This window comes from Pinus tabuliformis, chromosome 6, assembly GCF_031772625.1.
Source record: "Pinus tabuliformis cultivar Carrire ecotype Pingquan chromosome 6, CPIR1, whole genome shotgun sequence".
In the NCBI taxonomy this organism is placed as follows: domain Eukaryota; kingdom Viridiplantae; phylum Streptophyta; class Pinopsida; order Pinales; family Pinaceae; genus Pinus; species Pinus tabuliformis.
The window spans coordinates 1,647,724,480-1,647,749,358 of NC_142292.1; the positions used below are offsets into that span (position 1 = coordinate 1,647,724,480).

The 24,879-nt window shown below is 34.8% G+C and overlaps 1 protein-coding gene across 2 annotated transcripts; it reads right to left on the reverse strand.

Moving 5' to 3' along the window:
• Positions 1-7,371: 7,371 nt before the first annotated feature.
• On the reverse strand, positions 7,372-14,682 carry LOC149265280 (uncharacterized). 2 transcript variants are annotated; one of them, XM_089429248.1, is made up of 7 exons: positions 13,993-14,682; positions 13,573-13,695; positions 13,153-13,457; positions 12,850-13,010; positions 11,686-12,740; positions 11,296-11,568; positions 10,927-11,160 (listed from the first exon to the last, which is right to left on the reverse strand). In XM_089429248.1, the coding sequence occupies exons 1-7, from the start codon at positions 14,521-14,523 to the stop codon at positions 11,062-11,064; spliced, it is 2,547 nt and encodes an 848-aa protein (XP_089285374.1). In that variant the 5' UTR covers positions 14,524-14,682; the 3' UTR covers positions 10,927-11,061. The 2 variants fall into 2 exon arrangements, with proteins under 2 accessions (XP_089285371.1, XP_089285374.1); XM_089429245.1 differs by lacking the exons at positions 11,686-12,740; positions 12,850-13,010; positions 13,153-13,457; positions 13,573-13,695; positions 13,993-14,682 and adding exons at positions 7,372-8,281; positions 8,447-8,971; positions 9,060-9,668 and having other exon boundaries at positions 9,815-11,160; positions 11,296-11,477.
• Between the last annotated feature and the right edge of the window lie 10,197 nt (positions 14,683-24,879).

Sequence of the window (24,879 nt, forward strand, 5' to 3'; positions counted from 1 at the left end):
TCCAACTTCATGCAATCCAGACAAATATTAAGAGTGTTCATTAACTAACATTGGAATCAATGACAAAACCATTCAACAATATCCCCCTTTGTCATTGTTGGAAACACTCATACTCTTCAAATGAACACTACTTCCCCTGACTTTGTGCGTCGATCTTCTTATCCTGATTTATCCCACCCTTTGACATCTATGGAAAAGGGTGACTCCCCCGATAATATTCCTGCTTCTATGGACTTGTAACATGCCTTCCTTCGCCTTCCTTCAAGATACTTACTGCGTCAAAATTCCTTGGTCAGTGCTTGTTGTACTAAACAACCTAGCTCCCCCTGACATGTTAAGCTTGATACAAATTTGCAGAGTTGATTCTATCTATCAAAATGGATCAACTTTGCATACTACTCCACTAAAAATACCATAATGTTGAAATCCATTCATATCTACCAAATGTCAGCTTGTCAAAAAGATAGATCTTCAAAATCACAACTGCTACGTAGAGTCCCCCTCTCCAATATTTGGGGAGTCAACAAGTTGGGTTCTTAAAAATAATGTATGAATTAGCTCTACAGTTGGATCATCTTAAATCATGTCATATTCTAATGTACCTTTTGATTCATCATGATCTTTTACTTTTACAAATACTGAAAGCATGACTACAGAAACATTTTTGTTTACTTGATCTTCATCCTTTTTCTTTCTTCTTCAAACCTTCTTGTACCTGATGTTTGGGTTGTCATTCATGGAGTATTCCATCTTGTACCTACAATCATGAGCTATGTCCCATAGTTATGGCATTCGTAACTTTCAATGTTGGGCTTGAATGATTGAATTAGTGACATATACTTTATGTTGACATAGTTTGTTTGAAATTTGTCTTGTGATCCTACAAACCTGCTTCTAGGGTTCTGATCATGTCTTTGAGGATCAGCCCTAACACACAATTGAAATCCCTGGCCATGTGCCTGAAGTTATAACATGAAAAAAATGACCATTAAACATTCTAGGGTACTTGGATTTTTCGTGACTTATTCTTGGAGAAGGCACAACCTTGTTCATGAATCCTTCATCATTGCTTCTTGGAGCTACAACATTTTTAACCATCTTCTGTCCTTTATCATGATTTGGATTTTGAGGGATCCTACTATTAGCCTTCTCATCAATCTTGTTTTTTGGGGACTTGGAGCTTGTTCCTTCATTGCATGTAACTACTTCTTTTGCATTAATCTTCAATTGATGAAATTCTTGATCTTTTCTTTCCATATCCTGAAAGTGTTCCTTTTTCCATTCCTCGAGCTTGTTGATTTCAAATAGGGCAGTGTCAAGTTCTCTGTGCTTTTTAACATGGTCTTCCAAAAATCTTCTTTTCAACAATTTCCTTCTTTCTTCTGCCTCATCTACTCGCAATTATAGAAGAGTGATATTTTTAGTTTCTTTGTTGAATTCTTGTTTTTGTTCCTTTTGCCTCTCATTTTCATTTCTAAGCCTGCTGATTTAAACTAAAGTTGCAACTATTTCCTTTTGTTTTTTATCAACTTCAATTATGCTCTAAATAGATTCCTTTAATTGTCTCTCCAGGTATTTCTCTTTCATTTATGCTTCTTGCACTTGTTTCTTAAGCCTATTAATCTCTACAATAGCTACATCAAGTTCTTGTTTCTTTTCATTGACTTCTTCCTTGAGCCTGCGATTTTCTTCCTATGTGTTCTTTAGATCTTTCAAAGAATTGATTAATATCTCTTCCTCTTATTCGTCTTCTTCCTCATTGTCAAAATCTTCCTGCTTATAACCTCAGGGGTAATTGCTATTGATAATCGCACTAGCTCTAGTGAGTGGTACGAGTGACAGGGAAAATTCTATGGCCACATCATCATCGTATCCTCTCATCCTCTCAAAGAACCCCATCCATTGATGCCTTGTAAAAATTGGATTCTTGCTGTGTTGGTGGGTTCTCTTTTATTGAAACCTCCTATCATATTTCCATGGTAATTCTTGAGGTTTGGGTGGACAAAGTTCAAGACTTCTGGTAGGTGAGGAAGTTTTGGAATTTAACCTTTAGTGACATGCAATACAATCTTTCTATCCTTATATGCACTGCAAATTCTTAACTGAATTGAGGATTTCTTATTTTTAAATGGAAAATATAGAAGGTATGGCACCTACCTCCCTCTGCTATGTTCTGGTGATGATAACCCTTGATTTGATTTCCTTTCATGTCCATTGATAGCTCTATAGGCCAATCTCCTTGTATCCTGTAGGTTTCCTGCTTGTTGTAGGTGCTCACTGTTTCCTGTAGGTTCTATTTCAGGAATGCTAAGAGTAACCTCCTTTTTCGATGAATCATCGATGTTTCCTCTTCCTTCCTCATATGGGAGTCAGTGTTTATTTCTATTTATGGATGATTATGTTGGGTGGTGTGTTGGCTGGCCGAGTACGAGCCCCTTCTTTTGGACCATTGGTCCCACTACCGGTCAATCATATCACCTTTCCTTGTAATCATCTCCCACTCTTATCCTCTGTAACTTAACCATTTTTGGATTCATTCCCCTTTTTCTTTTGATTTGGCCTTGACACGTGTGTAATGGTCTAATGCTTTTCTTCTCATTATCTAACTGAGGTTGGCCAAGTTAATTGGTCACCTTCTCTTATAAAATCAACTCCCGCATTATTCCTAAAATTTTGATCATATCATACTTATGAGAGAGAATTGGTAAGACGGGATAGTTGCGGATCCTTTTCTTGGTTAATGATGCATGCTAGAGAGTGGTGCCACTTTTTTGTGCTTTTCAAGCTGCATATTTTCACTGTATATTTCCTCCTTTGATGCTTTGTTCCTTTTGATGATTTACAAGTGTTGGACCTTGTTGCTACTGATCTTCCTACTGCTGCTTAGCTCTGGAGGAGCTTCCTCATCCTTGTAGTCCCTATGCTGAAGATGGTTGTAGTCTCTGTGGTTTCTTTTGTGGGATAGGCTGCTACAAGATTTCCTACAGGGTGTCATGTAGCTGCCTTTCCCTTAAACTCTCGCATTTTCCCTCAGCTTTGAAATGGAAGGGGTGTTGAAATGAGTGGAGAATGGGTTATGGAATGGTAGGTGAGGGATGTTGCTTTTGGTATGCCTTCACTTTCCTTTCTCTCTCTCTCTCTTTTTTCTCTTCTCTTCTTTTTGTATTTTTCTATAACTTGATTTCTTTGATGGATACAGGGTGACATGGTTATGAAAGGTATTGACTGTGATGTGTTAAGGTAAATGGTTTTTTTTCAATCAGGAACAAGCTTGTGTCACCACTTTGCCATTGTACTTCTCTTCTTGTGGTTTTCAAGACCTCCTGTAATTTCTACAGGAAACTCTTGTAGTATTACAGGGAATCCTATAGAAAATATAGAACTGTTTGAAATGATTTGGAGTGGAGTATAATTTGCGATTTTTTTATTTGAGGAAGAAATTATCAATTTTTAGATATAAAAAACTAAATTAAAATACTCTTCTTAAATATGTTAGATAAATGTGACGTTGTTGACATTGTAAAATAGTCATATTTAAAAAAAAAAAAAAATTCAATTTTTATGGTTTGGACTAAAACTATACTATATTCTTGTCATGTCCTTTAAATAAAGAAAAATGTTTTTAGTACTAACTTTCTTGCATTTATAAATACATATGTTTATCATCATTGTACCTAGTTACTATTTTATATTTATTTAATACAACTAGGAAACTACCGTAGATGATCCAATGAGGCTTAATGTTATGAAAAGACAAAACACATACTACTTGAAGGGAAGAGAAGGGTTATAAGGGTTACACATCAATTTAAATGGTAAAATTCATTTTAAATTTTTAATATTGACAGGTTAAATTAAACTATTCTTTTCTTGTGAAAATGATATGTCAAGTTGTGCAAACGTCAAATGAATGATCTTATATTTAGACAAAAACTCCAAGTATAGTTGAATGAGCACACATAAATGGCATTAGTTCGCCAGTTTTACACTTTACATAGGAATTGTGTAGAGGGAATTCAAAAGGACCATTTATTTATTAATCCTACAGACATCATTTCTCAAATGCAATGAAATTGTTTTTTTATTTTATTTTAGGGTAAATGTCCCAATCATTCAAACAATTGCAATGAGTGTTTAAATGAAATCAAATATCATATTAATTTAAGGATATAACTGTAATGTCTAATTAAAATAAAAACATTGTTTAAAAGGCCCAACAACACAATGTTCCTAAAAGAATATGGCTTATTAATATCTTTTGCCATAAAATTTATAGGGCTAATAATTGGTGTACATGTGCATTATGATGCAAAGCACCATGATCTCCAAAAGGACAAAGAAATAACATTACCTTTTATTAACAAAAATGAATGTTTAAGTTGAAAATTACTTATTCAATATTCAATTTTTGAGAATAAGGAATCAAACTTGTGTTGAATTCAATTTTGATCCATGGTGTCAACTATTTTGTTTGCATATTGAGTAGACATAAAGAAAACATGAAGGTACTATTCATTAATCCAAGCAAGTAGAGTCGTTGGTAAATGCAAGCAAGAAAAGCATATAATTTTCCTAGTTGGGGCCATAGAAAATTGGTAGGTACCATTTGTAAATCCAAATAGTGAAAGGATGGGGAGTTGATTCTTGTTCAAATTGTTTCTCCTTTTGAAAAGTAAGAGGATTAACAACAACCAAAGATTTTAATCTTCAATATCTACCACTAAGATGTAAATTTTCAATAAATAAATAATACATGCATACCCTCTATAGAAATAGTATTCTAATTTATAACTTTTCATTTCTTTAACTATTATGATAAGGGAATTTTTGTTAATTATTGTTTTATTTTTAAAAGTCTTAATATATACGAAAAAAAATATAAAAATAATGACATGTTATGAAAAGTTTTCTTATTAATGAATATTTCTGAAATAATATTGCTTTTTTTTTTTTTTTTTCGGAAGGTGGCAAAACCTATCAAACTCAGGTGTCAAACCAACAGTGAGGACAGCCATCTCTGGCTGCTATCCGCGAATGTCGGTTTGACTCATCACTGTTATCAAGGAAAACCACGCCACCTGTAATAACCCGTTGGTGGTCTGTAAGGGAGCAGGCTTTCACTCCTGCCAGATGCCTCTGGGTCTTGGGCCGTTAACCTGTTTCCTTACGTCCGAGGAAGACGAGCTCTTAGCCAAGCAGAAGCAGTTTTACGGCATACTCCAGGCCGAATAATATTGCTTTTTAATTTGATAAACAATTTTATTTTAATTTTCATTTGCAATAAAATAACTTTATATTTATTTATTTAAATAAGATAAAAAAAAAATAACTTTATATCTTTATATGACAAGTTAAAGCACTCGGAAAGGCATTAACAACTTCAATTTTCAACACTAATTATGTACTTCAATTTGACTTTTGATCACAATAATTTTATTTTTATTAATTTATGTTATGTAAATCATATAATAATTATAATTGTATTTCTTTATGCTATAATTTATTGCATTAATTTTTTTATTATGTTAAATTAATTTAAATACTATTCTGTTAAATATATTTATTATATTTAATTTTTAGGCTGTTATATTATATTTATATGATAATTTAATTGAATTTCATTTAATTGATTTTGTTGTATATAGTAATATATATTTATGTTAGTTTTATTTTATTGAATTAATATTATGTTACACCATTGTGTTAAATTGTTTTTATGCTCTTTTAAATTAATTTAAATAATGGTTTTTTTTTTTACATTTTACTTTTAGAATTTTAATACATAGATAACAATATTCGTGTAGAGGGAGCTTTAAAAAGCTCAGACCTCAACCTTTGTCACTTGTATGAGCCATTGAACATTACCTATATACAAAAAAACCATTACATTTGGGCATTGTGAGGCGTAATCCCTCTCCTAAACAAAGATACATTAAAACCACATTGTATAAATTGGAACAGGTCATACTATACTAACACCTTAAAGAGCCACAAGAGACAGCCCATGAGCCACAAAGGAAAGCCCCCAAGTGCTAACGGAAACCACCATCCCACTGAAGATAAGACCATAGAATTCCCATGAAACAACAAACCATCACCATTCAAAAACCCATCAATCGTATATTCACCAGTGGTATATTTCCATGCTCATGTATGCAAAGTCGTATATTCACCAGTGATATATTTCCATGCTCATGTATGCAAACCCACCAGTGATATATTTCCATGCTCATGTATGCAAATCACTGGCAATGTACCCATTAGTCGTATATTCACCAGTGGCATATTTCCATTCTCATGTATGCAAACCACCAGCAATGTACCTCATGTATGCAAAGTCGTATTCACCAGTAGTATATTTCCATGCTCATGTATGCAAACCACAAACCACCAGCAATGTAGCTCATGCATGCAAAGTCATATATTCACCAGCCAGTAGTATATTTCCATGCTCATGTATGCAAACCACCAGCAATGTAGCTCATGCATGCAAAGTCATATATTCACCAGCCAGCAATGTACCAACGCCATTTAATAAAGAATTACGAGCTGAAGGTAATAGGCTCAAAGCTCTAAACCTTGTCCTGTCCACCATAATTAGTACCATGTTGTATTATATTTATTTCATAATTTCATTTTATTTAATTGACTCAATTTTATATTGAATTAAATTATACTATATTGTATTATATTTAAAATAATTTCATTTCATTTAATTAATTTTATGCAGTATTCATTATTTTATATTTATTACTTAATTAAATGTAGAATTACTATTTTATACTAATTAATTTTATATTTAATTTATACCAAAGTTATAAACCTGGTGTGTTAATTATTTTTATTATTTTAAAATGATTTTATTTATAGCTTAATATCATAGAGTTGTGTGATTATTTTCCTATTTAATATGGAGTTTGACATTAGAAAAAATTGGATAACAAGAAATCATTTCAATATGTAAAAATATTTCCATTTTAGATAAAATTTATAAAAGTTTTATGTATAGAAAATAATTGAAATTAAAAAATTCTTATCCATATATAACTTTTACAAGTCACAACAAGAAAGCTATACTTAATTATTTCACTATTAAAACAGTTAATTCATAGAAAAAAATAATAATGAATAATTATTTTAAAAAGCGCTTAATTTATTTTTATAAAATTTCAATATTACATTATTAAACAATGTAAATGTAATTTTTTTATTTAAAAAACATTGATTTAGAAAAAAGATGATTAAGAAATAAAATGTGCAAACTAAAATAACAAATTAAGTTTAGTTAAGAAATAAAATGTACATATACAAATAAAAATTTATTGAAATAAAAATATGAATAATCTCAAAGATAAAATGTCTTTTATTACAACTAATTGGACTTTTTATACCAGTAAAATTGGTCTAATCAAATACACATAATAGTCCCCAAGCTAAAAAAGACGATTGGAAAAATATAATTACATGCTATATACCAATAACTATATATTATAACAACTGAAAATGAGTAATGGTGCCTCCTTGCCTCTTGAATGGTTGGAAGTTGCTATTAATTATAACAACTGAAAATGAGTAATGGTGCCTCCTTGCCTCTTGAAGAGTTGGAAGTTGTTCAATACACATTTATAAAGTAAGGTATTATTTATCCTTGGGAAGGTCCAGCATCAGCAGCAACATCCTCATCGGCATCATCAGCATTACCAGCATCAACAAACAATTGCTCCAATTCAACCAAAATCTCCTTCCGACTTTCTTTAGTACCTTTCATCAATTGTTTCATCAATTCTTTTGCTTTGCCATTTTGATCTTCTTCACATAATAATTCTACTATTTCTTTTCCCTTCTCTGTTATTAGATTTCCATCTTCGTCCATTATAACCATCCATAAATAACTCTCCTCCATTTCCCTTGGATAAATAAAATTCAATAAAGAATAAATTTTATTGAGCTTCTCATCCTTATCATCTATTTCAGCCCATGCTTCTTTAAAGGAGGAAATACGTGCCCAAAATCGCATAACTTCATGCTCAGATAAACTTAACAAAGACATCCCCTGCATCTCCGCTTGTACCATCTTCGATGATTTCATTGGTAAATAATTTCTACCAATGGCAGCAGTGAACCGTGCATATTGGTAATTCTGGAATTCAAATTTAGGAATATAAATGATGTAAATGCTATCACTCCACTCCATCAACACATTGTTTATGGAATTTGTAAACTCCCTGTTGTCGGAGGTATACAAGCATATCATCTTTTGCTCACGCATTGCCCTTTTCACCTTTTCATCCTCAACCACAACACAAGAAAAGTGTTGCAAATAAGGATAAAAATAAAATAATGTTAAATAGAAAAGCGTTGGAAATAAAGATAAAAATTAAAAAGAAAATGTTAAAAAATAAAAATCAATGACAGAATCATTTGAAACAAACAAATAACCACTTACCTGCTCCGATACACTTTCCAATTGCTTGAAAAGAAACACTACATTAGGGATACTCTTCATCTCTCTCACTTCTTTTTCCATCAATTCCTCGTATTTTTCCTCCGTGAAAGGATAAGCTTCTGTCCCCCATGCGTTTACCATCCGCAATAGCCCCCCACGGTTATGCGCTGCCATTGTCCCGTTGCTTTCTATTATCCTCATTATGTTCGGGTGCCACGTGTTCCAGCTCCACTTGGCCGGTCCTTCAAAGAGCAGTGGACTCCCTTCAACGAGAAAATACTTAGTTGCATTCGTCAGCTGCCACGGATTTTGGATGCCCAACCACGGAACGTCCCCCGAAAACTTCTTACATACATCCAATTGTGTATCTGACTGGATTATTAATATTGTTATTATTTCAAAATTAAATTTATCTTTTTCTGCAAGATACATCTCCACTAGAGATAGAAGAGGAATATCATAACAGATGCTGGCCGGCCTGATATCTAATAAAATCCTTTTTCCTTTCAATTCCTTCACTCCCACCTACAATTTTCACATGAACAAAAACAAAATAAAGGGCAGTTAATATTTGTCTGTAAGATAAATAATTGTAAGATATTTGAATTAATACCTGAGTATATGCACCACTCTTCAGAAAAACAAGAGAACTCTCCTCTTCTCCACTTGCGAAGAGCTCTCTTAACAACTCTATATGATTCTCTCGGGGACTTTCTACTAGTTGCTTCAATTTATTGTATCTTCCGCTTTTCTTCACCACAAATTCCTCCACCGCTGAGTCGTTTGATAAAGCTTCCCAACACGAAAGGTATTTATAACCTCTTTCGTCACTGACAACCTTCGCACTCATCTCAAACCTGTAGGTCAAGAGCCGATCAGATTTCATCTCTCCAGCTGCTACTAACAGTTTTTGAAACAATGCTTGAGCATTCTCGTTAGCAGGAGCATGGCCCAGAATTTTATTCGCCACTTTCTTAGGAAATTCTTTAAAATGTTTGCCAAAGTAAACCATGACGAAATTTGCTTGAATATCATCTATGCTCGACTCAATTAAAGAGAATGGAAAACCACGATAGAAATTGTCTTGGCTATCGAAAAGAACAAGCAGCAGGGTGTTCAGAGGAAGATCAGATGTATGGACCGCCTCTCCTCGTCCATTAACCAGAAGGCAATCAAATTCTGATTGCAACTGTTTTAGAGTATTCTCTTTATTTGAGAAACCCTGAAGAAAAGAACTAAAGTGAGTGGAAAGGAAAAGTAATGTACATGCTTAACGATTTTCTTCAGTATTATATGTTTGAGTGTTATAAGAGTTGACTATGACGCAGAAAAAGAAAACATGTTTTAAAATGTGGATGTTATAATTACCTGCCGCTGCGTATGCACTAGACAAGACCATGGTTGATCCCATTGTCTTTGAATTTCTTCCCATCTCTCCTCCAACAACGTGCTTCCTCTAATGCCCAAAATCTGTAGTGTTTTCATCTTTACCATGCTCTCCATCCATTTCCCTTCCAACATATCGCAATCAGTTAGATGCAGAGTTTGCAATGAGGTGAGAAAATGGAAGTCCTCGGGGAGCTTCTTTAGCACTCTGCAGTTATCCAGTGATAGAACTTGCAGTGATGAGAGACATTCAAAGTCTGCACATAATTCTTCAAGGCTCGTGCACCCTGATAAATCCAACTTCTCCAAGCACTTGAGTTGGCCGAAACTTTCTGGAAGCTTCTTTAACACTCTGCACTGCTTCAGCGATAGAACTCGCAGTGATGAGAGACATTTGAAGTCTGTACATAATTCTTCAAGGCTCGTGCACCCTGATAAATCCAACTTCTCCAAGCACTTGAGTTGGCTGAAACTTTCTGGAAGTTTCTTTAGATTTTTACAGTCGACCAGGCTTAGCTTTATTAAACTTGTTGCTTCTCCAAATCGATCTGGAAGTTTCTCTAGGCGATGGCAGCTATACATTGTAAGTTCTGTTATAAAGGAGAGGTTGCAAAACCCATCGGGTAGTTCTTTTAAATCGGCCGAACTTAAGCCGATGGAGTCCAACTTCAACTGCCCAATGCTGTCAGGAATACTGCTTAGTTCCGTACAACCATATAGACGAAGGTTAACAAGGGATGTTAACTTTCCTATGCCATAAGGGAGATCTTTTAGGCTTCTACACCCGGATAAGTCCAAAATTCTCAATGATGAAAGTTCCTCAAGACTGGTAGGCAAAGCTTCTAGACTTTGACAGTTGAACAAATCGAGTTCTTGCAATGATATAAGCTTTCCAAGATTGCTAGGAAGCACTTTTAGACTCTCGCACCTGCTTAAACGGAGATTTTGCAATGATGTAAGATTTTCAAGACTGCTAGGAAGCGCTTGCAGTCTTATGCAGCACCCCAAATCGAGTTCTTGCAGATCATAATTCAATGATCCCAAATCCGTTGGCAGCTGCCTCAATCCAGAACAGTTAAAAAGGCTCAACACTCTTAGAGATCCAAGCTTTGAAATAGATTCCGGTAATTCCTCCAGATATTCACATTCTGAAAGTACTAATTTCCGCAAACCATTTACCACATCTCCTAGCTCACGAGGCAATCTTTTCAGCTGTGCATTCCGGAGTGTCAGTACTCGCAAATTGCTGACTTGCTGAATACAATTGGAAGAGATTTGGAACCCGGGGAATTTAAATTTAAATCGATGTGTCTCAGACTGGATGGCATCTGAAAATTAAGCATATCTCATAGTTATTCTCAAATCATTAAAACTAATAAAACTGCGCGCGATATAGATTTATAGATATTCCAAGAAAATTGAGAAGAGAAATAACGAGGACCAAATATTTGAAGTAAACTTGCCTGACTTAGATTTTGTAAATCTGCAGGTTTGAAACATAGATGCCTCAACTCCTTGAAGCCCTTTAACTTTGACACATCAAAAGGAAGATGGGAAACTTCCGCACTGAAAAAAACCAGCTTTTCAAATATTTTTTTACATTTGACATCTATATCTGTTAAGCGCCCAAGTGTAAGAACTCTTAAAGATTTACACATCAAGTCGAGTTTTGATGCGGGTATATACAATGGATCCTCGTTTTCACTCGACCATATGCCTTTGATCTTTCGAAGGTCCTACATTTTTATTAAATATTTCTCAGTCATCTGAATCAAGAGACATATTTTGAAACAAATATTTTGAAACAAATTAACTGTACATGACATATATTTATGAGTCGACAGATTGCGTACCTCATCTTCCTTCTGATCGAAGAACTCTCGAATTTCACTTGCACTGGTGAATCTGAATCTTTCTCCCTCTGACTTCTGGAGACCAATTTTAAGGATGATATCGTGCACTCTTGCAGTCATGCTTTTCACATCTTGGGTGACAAGCGCTCTTTTTTCTAGCTTTTTCAGTTCTTGTTCTCCCACAATATTTGAAAGTGCTTCCCAGTCCCAACCTTGAAAAAATGAACAAATGTCCAAAAATGGATCTCTCAAACTATTTTCAAGATTTTCGTAGGCAAAAACGTAGCACTCTATATTTTCACCAATTTCACCCTTCCAATTTTTTTTGCTCTCTTCCATCACTGTTCTATAAGCATTTTTTGCATTTTCTTCGGAACTTATGAATCCTGCTACAACAGTCAAAAGCTTTGGAATTCCTCCACATGCCTCGACTATATCTTTCATTTGGCTGGAATGCAATTGTTTCTCCTTATCGCCCAGTTTTTGCTCGACAAGCTCCATTGCCTTTTCATCCACAAGGGTTTCAATAGCATAGAATTTTGTTTGTATTCCTTGCTCTTCGCGCATTCTCACTGCATTTCTATCTCGTGCAGTGATAAGCAACCTCAGTTTTTTTGCAATCCTCATATTCTGAGGTAGAAGCTGTTCGAGTGCATCTCGGCCTTGTTCAACCTTCTCTTGGAGCAAAACATTGTCAATAAAAATGAAAGCCACTTCCTCTTTTAGCAAGAGGCCAATTTCATGCTGCCCTTGCTCAAATGTTCTAATATCTGGCATAGCGTCTTCATCTTCCTTTCTTCTCGTCCTCAGATCTTTTATTATATCTTTTTGCAACTTCATTACATTTGGAGTCGTTGCTATGTTTTCAAACAGTCTAACCATGGCGTATTTACATCCTTTTATATTATTTTGATCAAACAGTGTTGCATACACAGCATTGGCAAGGGTGGTCTTTCCCATTCCCCCAAACCCATGGATAACAACTGCTATTGCATTTTTCTCACTTCTCCAGTCCAGAAGTTCTATAACTTTGTCCAACGGGTCTTCAATTCCAACTGTTTTAACAATATTAAAACATCAAGTATATCACACCACTCTCAGAAACAGTAAAACAATAATTCCATATAAACATACAAATAAATGTTAATACCTGCTACAACTTACCTGCATTTGTAGGGTATTCTATGTGTACTGGCTTTTGCCGACGTGGCCTATTGGCTCTAAAAAGACACAGACTCATCCTGTTGTCCATAACTCTGTACATTTTTCTTAACTCCTCTCGATATGTAAGCAGGTCTTTCATGTTCTCGGACGTTAAGAAAAATCTGCAACGAGTAAAATTTGATGAAGAAACTTTAGAATAGGGCTCTGACCTTACATCCATGCATAGAACAAAGAGGCCTCCACAACATATACATATCAACATCCATTTAAACACAATGTTTAATTGTAGCATGGGTTACTCACCTGGCAAACCTTGAAGAGTCTATTTGAGTGCAGCACAGTATAGAGGCTTCCAGTATCAGCTCGGTTGCTTTTCTGATTGGACCCTCCATCTGTTCATTCAACCAAGGCTCTTCTTGAAGCTCCTTAACATGTTTGGCCAACGAGTTCATTTCGTCCAACAGACTCAGGCACTCCTCTTTGATATCAGAGACATCTTCAAATCTTTCCAAAATTGTAGCGACTACAACAAGACCAGCAGTAGCCAAGCTTGCGTGCCCTATTCCTTTTAAGAGATCGACAACGAGAGTAGACGCAATAATATCTTTCTGCCGGAATTTAGATTTGACATTAATTGCAGTGAGGGAAACAACCAAGTTTTTCTTAATCTCAGATTCATTGTTTCGTTGAATATAAAATTCGACTGTGAGGTTTGAAACGTACCACTGCTGAAGCAAACTCTTCTGCCCCCGTTAAGAACTCCTTCAAGTTCAACAAGTCCTTTGAGGTGATCCTAGACCAAAACTTGTAAGTCGGAAATTTCAATTTTTCCTTTGACGATTTTTCCTAGGAAAACATGGAAATGCGATGTATTCAATTTCTCAGCTCATCACATACTCACAAAACTAGCTCTAATATAATTCCCATTTACATAAGAGGATAGAATGATGAAAATTTACATAACAGTGTAACATATCCTCAACTTATACTGATTGAAAATTTCTCTTTTATCAGTTTGACTTTTAAAAAAAATTTCATAATCTGAAATCGGATAAAAATACTTGCATAAGAACCATAAACCTCCTTATTATCAGTTTAATTTCAAAATATTCCCATCCTATGAATAAATCTAACTAAAATTACCTTAAGTACTTCCAAGAGCTCGCTTATATAATTGATAAGTTCATCGAGATTCACGTTGCCTTCTTTCCCATCCATTGCGGTTCCAGCAGCTTCCTTAATGCTGGTAATAAGATCAGACGACTTTGAAACGCCGGAAGAGGAAGAGCCATCACCTTTTAATGGAGCGCGTAGGGAGCCTCCTTTTTCAGATGGATCGCCCTTACCCTCTTCAATAGGAGACGGAGCGCGTAGGAGGGAGGCTCCTTTTTCAGACAGATCGCCCTTACCCTCTTCAATAGGAGACGGAGCGCGTAGTAGGAGGGAGGCTCCTTTTTCAGACAGATCGCCCTTACCCTCTTCAATAGGAGACGGAGAGCGTAGAAGGGAGGCTCCTTTCTCAGAAGGGAAGCCGCCTTCTTCAATAGGAGACGGATGGCGCTTACACTCTGGTTGAGCGGGTGGGATGGGAGAAGACGAGCCATCTGGACGTGGTGTCAAACACGAGAAGAATTTCGACATCTTCGCTTTGAGGAAAGAAATGATATTCGACATCGCAGCAGAAGGAATGAAGGGAACCAGCTGACAAAGGAATTAGGAGAGATCAAAAATGCTAAGAAGAAGGGAAGGAATGAAAAACGGTTCTGAGTAATTTCACTGCAATTCTCTCACAGCTACACAGGGCAATTATATAAATACCGACTGAAGAGGGTCTCACACCACTCACTGAAATTGCTAAGACAATGGTTGGATATTTATACAAGATCATAAAGATAAATTAACAAATTACCGTACAATGAGAATGCCCTTAAACATTAAAAAGTTAATATGGCCTTGTAAAGTAATGGTAATGGTAGACCCAGTTATCACTTTTTTTTCCATATGACACGCTTTTTCTTAAAATGACATGTTAAGCATGATGAGGATAGAGGAATAACCCATATCAGGAAAAGCAAATCTAAATCGCAAATCTAAATCACATTTTATCAATTCACTATGGTAAAAGAAAATAATATGATTAGTATCATTAATAATTTTAGGTAAGATAGTGTCACTTTTTAAATATTATAGAAGAACAATCAGATTTTTTCTTTTCCTTCGAAAAATGTGGAAATTGAGGTAGAATTTTGCTAAAATCTAGAGCGACTTTTATAATTCAAAGTTATAGTTGTCAAACTTCAAGTTTGTGGGTGCTCCACAGGGTTTTGATGGTGCAAAATCTATTTCCACCATCAAAAACACGATTCAAACATTGTTATTACAAGATTTCTTGAATTTTTTTGCCCAAATTAAAACCACTTTTGACATTCCACGCAATTTTTCCATCTAAATAGACAAAACCCAAAACAAATAGATGATTACTTGTTTGACACCAACAATATTGGAAAACATCCATTTATACAAATGTAACAAATAGACAAAGCCCAAAACAAATAGATGATTACTTGTTTGACACCAACAATATTGGAAAACATCCATTTATACAAATGTAACCTCTCTGTGCATTGCACAGAGCTGAGTCTAAGAGCCTAGTTAGTTTAACTAGTAATTTATTCTTTTGGTAAGAACTTGGCTTATAATTTTAGTTGAGATTTAATTTTTTCATTAAAATATATCAAATGAATGAATGGTAAAATTTAAATCTATTATTTTAAAAAATTAAAATTTATATAACTCACATTTATGGTTTTAAAAATTATTTTATTATCTTTTATAAAATTAATATTTTCAAAATATGTTAACTATTATAAAAGCCACTTTTAAAATATGATAATTATTATAAATGAATATTGCAAAAATTTATTATTAACAACTTAAGACAAAATTAATACTTTCAAAATGACTCGGAGAATGATCTTCACAGTAACCATATCACTAGGATGATCATTACTGTGAAGATCATTCTTCTATCATTTCGTAGTACAATTATTAAATATGATAAATTATTGTGGATGTTTAGTCAATTTAACAATACAATCCCACTTTCAAAATGACATGGAGAATGATCTTCACAGTAACCATATCACTAGGAAGATCATTGCTGTGAAGATCATTCTCCGTTATTTCGTAGTACAATTATTAAATATGATAAATTGTTGTTGATGGTTGTATAGTCAATTTAACAATACGATCTAATCACAAATCCCTTATTTAACAATACAATAGGTGAATTATGCAACCCCTTATTTCTCCATTTCTCCATGTCTCTCAACCCAGATTTGCAATCCCTTCATTGTCTATTCACATTCTTCTATGGTGTGATGGATTGTTCTAGCTCTTATCATCATTAATGACCATTTTTTCCCCTTCCATACTTTTCAAAGCACTCCAAAGTCTTTATTCTTGTTGTGGTTTGGAAAATTCTTTGCTCTAGTGTAGAATTCCTCCATACTCCTTGCTAAACTATAGTAGATTAGTTGATAGTAGGACCTCTCCCTATTCATATCTTGATCTAGTTCATATATCATGACCTAGAGTTAGAATAGGAGGATAAATTGCTTTTGGAAATGGCTCGACATGAAAAGAAATGAAAATAGGATACTCTTAGTAGAGAAGCAGAGGAAATAGTATATATGCAACAGGAAATAAAACAACCCCAACTTCAATAAGCAAAAATGGCAACAAACTGGACCTCTACCATGCAAATTCTTATTAGTTAGACACATCATATTCACAGGATGGATGATGAAATCAAATCTCGTAGGACTCATATTGAAGATCTAAGGTTAACAAGTCAATGAGTTGTTATGGATTCAAACCTTTTAGAACTCTCAACTCTCTCTTCTTCACCATATCTAGACTTGAATATATCACCTCAATGTTGACTTCAATTTGGGACTATTGGAAATACTAAGAGGGGAGTAAATCAATATTTCTTATCAATTAGTATATTTTTAATTTCACAAAGAATTAATTGTTATTAACATTAGATAAATATAAACATTCATCAACACCATTCAGCAATGCATAAAAATAGATAAAGTAGACACAAATATTTTTGAGGTGGAAACATATCTGAGTCAAAAAACACTAAATTCTTCTTAATATTTGTCTTCAAAATATTTACATCAATTTTTCAGCTCCAACTGAAGGAGGCTTCAACCTATAGGATGCTCTTACCCCATGTTTACTAGTTGCAATCAGAAGGACACTCCAATGCCCTAGACTTTAGGCTCCAACCTGACAGATGCTCCAAAGCCCTCCTTATCAGTTGCTACTGGACGAATGCTCCAACACCTAGTGCAAACTATAACGACCATAACACCACTCTACCACCCTAATCAGTCGGTGAACCACATTTCATATTTTTTAGACTGAATCCACCTATCCTTTGAACCAATGGAGAAATTGTAATACAAAGTTGGCCAATAAAATCTTCCTCTACTCAAAATTTCTATTGCCACCACCTTGCTCATTGTTGCCACTCACATGTCCATTACTTCATCTGTTCTAACTTCCTATTCTCATCATTTTAGAAACAAGTCACATGACAAAGTCATTGCCATGTCAAGGGTATTGTTATCAAGGAATGTCATCATAGTCATGAGGTTATTGCCACTATCATAGATGTCCTTTAATATGTATTCCAACCATCATTTACATACAACCACTTGTTTCCATACATAAAGTGTCTTATTTCACTGTCACAAAATTCATCATGGTTTTGTCATACAAGTATTCTACCATATATAATTTCATTCATGTTCAATTTTTTGCATCCATGTCATAGCATCATTGTTATAAAATCATCACCATACACTACTATTATATCATGCTACATCTACTCAGGGTCACAAGGTTATAGTTTTCATCAAGAGAGGGTTAGTAAACAACGCACATCATTGTCACATTTTTTGTCTAGTCATTGGCACACATCTTGGCTCATATCCAATGTCACAATCAAAGGCACAACCCTGTCAAGAAACATTTTCCAATCATCACCAAGGTTGAGCTTGTTGTGCAACTCATATATGAATGTCTTATCATTCAGACTTTATTGTTATATTATTCACACATCACTGCAAAAAATGTATATGTATCAGCATATATATTAGTCATATACCATTGTCAGCTTCGTCAGAGTAAGATCAAGGTCACGATCTCTAACAACAAGTGTATCACTGTTTGGTCTCCCCCTGTTGAACATCTCAGGGTCATTTTCTTAGTCAAAAGAATCACTATCCAAATCACAATCACTACCAAGAAAGGTGTCTATATTAAATTTATTGCCATCCTCCAAGTTATTGTTGTATGGTTCATACTGAATAGTATGTCTAAATATACTTGATTGGTATATTATTTCTACACTCACACCTTTAAAATTTGAAAACCCTTGCTTCAAAACCATTAAGAAAAGACCATTCTCTGCCAAGCTACTCTTCATTTGCAATCTGCTCTTGTTGTAGGATATGAAATTATTTCTTCCATATGATTAATTGTGGGACTCTTGCCTATAAGTACAAAACTCTTAATGAAGGGATTGTGTCATGTGAGGATTTCTTGACTTTAGCATAATTGGCTTCTCCTATGTAAAGAGTTCTTGTAACAAGGATGACTGAGAGAGGTTGTTCCCAAATATAGATGGACCAATACCACTTGTAATTTTCTAACGGTTAAATATTCAAATTCAAACTATTTTATGACTGCATAGAATGGACATCGCTAAATTATAGTTTCTTGTATGTACAGGTTAGATTTATTTCGTAAATTTATGTACAAAATATTTTTGGGGATATTGGAGATATCAAATCATAGGTTATAGTAGCCAATGAAGGATTCACATTAACTCATTGTTTCTAGCCTTGGTCAATCCACAATTTTGTTATCCTTAAGATTTCAATCAATATTCAAAACATTTCGTTGTTACAAGACCAATACTCACATAGATGTCACAATGATCTTATGTCGCAAGGATAGAGTATTTATAGTGTTTAATTGGAAATATTCATTAGCTATTGTAGCCTAGGAAAAACTACAAAATAGTCATAGATATGATGTCTTAGGATGGTCTTGTCACATTACAGGTCATGGGATACAAAGATCATGCGCAGGTGTGAGAAAAAACAACTTCAGAGATCAAATGGATCTCATTCCTTCTTAATTCATTGGCAGATCAAAAGTCCGCAAAGAATGAATGATTCTTTGACCAACCAAGAGAAATTAATAGTGTGAATGTAGGTTTGTGGATTCTTGAAGGCTTGGTTTCAATCCTCAGAGATTTATGTACTTGCAAATTCGAAGTTTCCAAATGGTATATGTCTTATCCACAAGGCCACAGGAATTATTGTCATAATTATTCACCAATTCACATCATAATCCATAGAGTTATGTATGGAACCTTGCCTTAACAGAGGGCCACAATACTCCAGAAAGGTGGTGCATTACATTTTATAAGATATCCTATACAAAGTTGTGACTAGGTCTGCAATCAATCTCAAAATTTCGATGTCATAGACCTATAGTTGATGCCCTAGTGAGGGTTGAATAGAAGTGTTGCTCAAACCTTGGATAATTGGTCTTCTACGTACAAGAGAAACCTACCCAAGCGAATCCCAAAAATAAACCAAAACAGAAAATGAAACCTTAGCCTATCTTTTGATATTATAAATACTCCTAAGGGCTGAATAGTTCAGAGCTTTAATTTCAAGGATTTATCATTTAAATTTCCTTCATGGAGGAAGAATGAAAGATTATTTTTATAGATTTGGAAAGGGTTCCACGAGGCAACCAAAAAATGCATTTTGGAGGGAGATAAACATTTAAAAATTCAAATTGATGGAGCTAAAAAGAATTTGGAGAAATTGATTTGGATTATGAGGGTTACTTGATTTGAGATCATAGTGGAAAACCATACATGCATTAATATTTAAGATAAATATCCATAGGTAACCCATAATGTCAATTAATTTAATCATTGGTGGAGAACCACATACCTTTATAATTTTATTTGACCAAAGAGGAGTTGGCTCATCATTACACTTTTGGGATTTTTCCCATATGTGGGGGTCTTCAAATTCAAATGAGAATATCGCTTGAATGGTAAAGGATCTTGTGGCATGCCACATACCATTGAAATCGACACATCAAAGAGAATCCAATGATGAGTATCTCCAAGGCAAGTTTAGTGATCCTCTTCTACAAAAATATCCAACAAGAGCATGTTGGAAATAATACTAGGGGCGGGTGAATTAGTATTAGTCAAATCAACAACTTTTTCCTTTCATAATCTGATTTATATACGCTACTTCAATGAAGGTAACTCACGTTTACATGTAACTGCATTTAAAGAAACCATCGTATATCCAACAAACTTATGATTCAGTTAATTCATCATATGTTGATCTTTAATCAATGCATCAATACTTCATTAACCATATAAACAGTAACCATGTGCAATAATAATAGAACAAACCATCATGCATAAGAAACACACATGAACACTAAGATTTAAGGTGGAAACCCAATGCAGGACAAAAACCACTTGCTGTTGTCTTTTTTTAATATAAGAAAAACCTGTTTACAATCTTGTACTGGTGCAGACTCATACCAGTACGCAGGCACGCACCTGCTGAAGGCTACAACCTTCTCTCGTTCTCCAGCTTCTACTAGAAGGGATCTACAACACCCTAGCTATTGTACTAGCTGATTCGTTTACTAGTACGTAGGCGTTGGCCTATAGAAGTCTCCAACCTTCACTCATTTTCTAGCTGCTACTAGAAGGGAGCTCCAATGCCCTGGCTCTTGTACTAGTCGATTCATTTACTAGTACATAGGTGTCGACCTACAGAACGCTAAAACCTTCACTCATTCTCCACCTTCTACTGGCAGGGATCTCTAACCCCCTAATCAAATCACCAGCCACTACTGGCAGGAAGCTTCGACCTCTTCACTGAAGGCTCCAACGCTTAGTATCCTCCAGGGACCACATTCCATAAATTTTCACACTGGATACTCCTGGTACACAATACTACAATATGAAGGCCACATTTCATCAAATTTTCATACTGGACCCATTAGTAACATTGAAGCTCAAAATCAATCACCACTGCAATACAACCATCAAATACATCTGCATAAACCAATCATTGAAACCCAATCAATCTCCCATATAACTGAAACCCAATCATCAATCTCTGGTATAATCATAACTGAATCAATCAATCACTGAAACCTCTAGTGTACTGAATCAAACAATCACTGAAACCTCTGACATACTGAATCAAACAATCACTGAAACCTCTGACATACTGAATCAAACAATCACCAAACCTCTAACACAACTGAATCAACCATTCATTCAAACTTAATCAAATTCAACCAAACAACTGGAGCAGATAGATCACTATAATGAGTACACAGATCTGAACCTAGAACACTGCATAAACAACCAAAACTAACTGTAACCTCAAAATGCATGTATCAAAATGTGTATGCTCCTTCAATGAAGCAAACCTGCATGTATACATTGCTTTCGTTTTCCCAACCTGTGTGCAGTTCTAAAGATACTAAATCATAAAACCTCTGAACCACAAACTGTACCAATCATTGACATTCTGAAGATCTATTGTCATATTACAAAGTTATAAAAAGATAGCAACAAGGATCACCCTTCTTTCTCAAACAATCAATCAATTAGACTCAATTTCCTTATTCATCCAGTTCTACTTTCAAATCTAAGAAGACATCATTGACACACAGCAGTAAAACAACAACACTGATCTGATAGATCAATCATCCCTGAACATCAAGATTTTATTTTGCATACGCTACTTGGAAGAGCTGAACCAGCGTGCATAAGTAACTTCATCAAAGCGCACAAGTTTATATATCTGCAAATACTTACTTATAACTTCGCTGCAATTACAGACTTCAGACATACCTAGATCATTACTTATAAAGGATAAAACGTGCATTAGAAATTAGATCTAGCCTATCCATTATTAGATCTCATAATGACAACTCATTATGATCTTGATCCATCATTAGATCTCATCCATCATCAAGCACTCAAGTGCATACTTAGTTCAGATCAAGAAAATCATTAGAAACCCATATCATGCATATTTGCTTTTGATCTAACACTTCATAAGATATTCATTACTTGTGCACTTATCCCTTTGATCTTCTCCTCCTTATCTACTTAGATCCTTTGTCAATACCTCGGACCAAAATCCCTTAAGACCAATACCTTGGACCAAATACCCAGGGTCAATACCTCCGACCAAATACCTCGGACCAATACTTTGGACCAAACTACCTTGGACCAAATACCTCAGACCAAAACCTTGGTTTTCCAACATGTATGTGATTTTCTTCCTATGGGAGTGCGTGTATACATATATGCTCTTTTTGTTCTATGGACCACCATGTATACACTGTTTTTACTAAGTGGACCTGTGTATACTTCTTAAATTGTTTTAATCAACCTTTTCCTTTACCTTCTTTATTCTGATTAATAAACCTTAGTTCCATCTTCCTGTTCTTCTGTACCAATGGCCTATTACCTATGAATAGACTTGTTACACTGTGATTTACCATATTCCTTCTGATATGATTCCTTTGAACTGCCATGCATTCTGGCACATCTGATATCTCTCCTGTAGATTCATCTAGTTACCATATACAAGTGAGTTGTTCTGCTACAAGTGGGTTGCCATCAAGTACAACACACACATCATTATGCCAACAATCTCCCCCTTTGGAATTTATGGCAACTATGTTGGTGTTGATTACTGCAAGTTGTAGAAACTGTTAGAGATAACAAGCAACACCAAAATGTTCTCCCCCTTTGACATCAAGGGCAAAGGTCAGACCAAGATATTCTTCCCCTTTGATATCAAGGGCAAGGGGATGACCAAAATGAAGACTTTCATATCTGAATAGTTGATTATAAACATTGATCACGCTCCCCCTAGGCACATGCTGAATTCTCTGATTAAACTCCCCCTTTGTACATGATGTGATGCACTAAACCATCCATGCTCCCCCTAAGCACATGCAAAGTCTACAAAAATATTTTCCAAAAGAATAACATGACTCTATAACTCAACTATGTTAGTTTGACCTTCCTATCACGAATGACTCATACATACATCAATCTCCTAGCCAAGTGGGGATATACCAATTGTTTATACATGACTAAAATATAGCAATTATTACATCATCCTTCCCATGCATAGTGGGGGTATAAATCACATCATATGAACAAAAAGGACTCATTAAAAGACTACGATAGATAGAGACATATTATTACATCATGGGTATTTATATGACCTTTACATCGAATGATATACATGACATTTATAACAGAGACCAAATATCTAAACAAGACCATGATAGTCATCAGCAACTATCATACACCATGTATGATCTACACCATAAGCATCTGTCAACAGCATCTAGACTAGCAACATGTATATGTCCATCATTAGTTCCCAAGATATGACAATGTAGTTATCATCAATGTTTGACAAAGCATGATGCATATAGATATCAACTCATCCTCTTGATCTCATCAAGATCAACTTGCTCTATTTCCTTAGTAGAAAGAGCCTTATCATAACCTTCCATGAATCAACTAAGCATATGTCATATCTCCAAGTAGTAACAAAAACATATCATATGTATGTGAAAACACCATAGTCATTATCTATGATCATGGCATCATCATCAATAACTGCATGATATTTCCATAAGAACCCTCAATATATCAACCATGTATCATCACTAGGAAAAATCTCACATCTGAAAAGAATCAACCATAATAATCAACATATGTGAGTATCAACCTTTCATCATAAGGTAAGAATTCATCATCATTATGTGACTAAGTAAGACATGTCTCTGAATATCCCTGTCTTCAAATACCTATGTCTTCATGAGACTTGCAATAACACCATTCTCTTGGCCAACCAATGATATTTGTCAATATGCAACTTAAGTAATCATCCATGTATCCAACATAATGTGCATCCATCAACTACGTATCTAGCAAACCATGAGCTCATGGTCATTTTTCAAGCTTTCTTGATACCATCAACAACAACAATCCTCAACCATGTGAGAGCCAAGAACTATAGGAATCTTGCATCATAACTACACCATATGAACTTTATGCATATTTGAAGGCATGATAACACCAGCGTAAAAGAAATGAGTGGCTCATCATCAAATAATGAAGTTGTGTACTCAAGCTTTGTACTTCTCCTTGTCCTTATGAAGATCACTATGTAAGAAACATATCAAAAAGTCATCCATGATCATCCATAAATTTGATCTGAATAATAACTATGTAACCCCAAGCAATACAAATATCATCTAAGATTTAATCATGGGAAACTCATAACCTCAACATAGCATGATGTATCAGTTAAACACATAATCATCATCACCATTGATAAGAATCATTAGGTACCAAAGACTTCTAAACATAATGCCAACAATGCTTTATTAGAAGCATAGAATATTATCCCCCTAAACTTGTGCCACGTGTTCACTGTCAAATCTGATCATTGCATATATCATTAAGAAATATCAAGGTACCATCATGAATCAGATATACATCAAGTCATAAACAACTTATGAGGATCAAAAGCACTTCTAAATAACATCCACATACTGTAGACATCAATCATCAAGACAGAAAATATAATTGATAATTGTCTGAACCATATCAAATCATTTTTTCGAGTCTGTCCCGCTGCTTCTTCATCAAACCAACATATACACGACTGTGCAGCTTCGAATTCGTGTATATATGCGATTTTTCCTCATGAAACCTGTGTATGAGATTTAGAACACTGAAGTTTCACACTTTCAGCTCCCCCTGAGTCTGTTATGTCTGTACACTGTGTTATGCCGCATCTTTTTGACTATACTTCCTTATTCTTCCATATCTTTGAGTGTGATGAT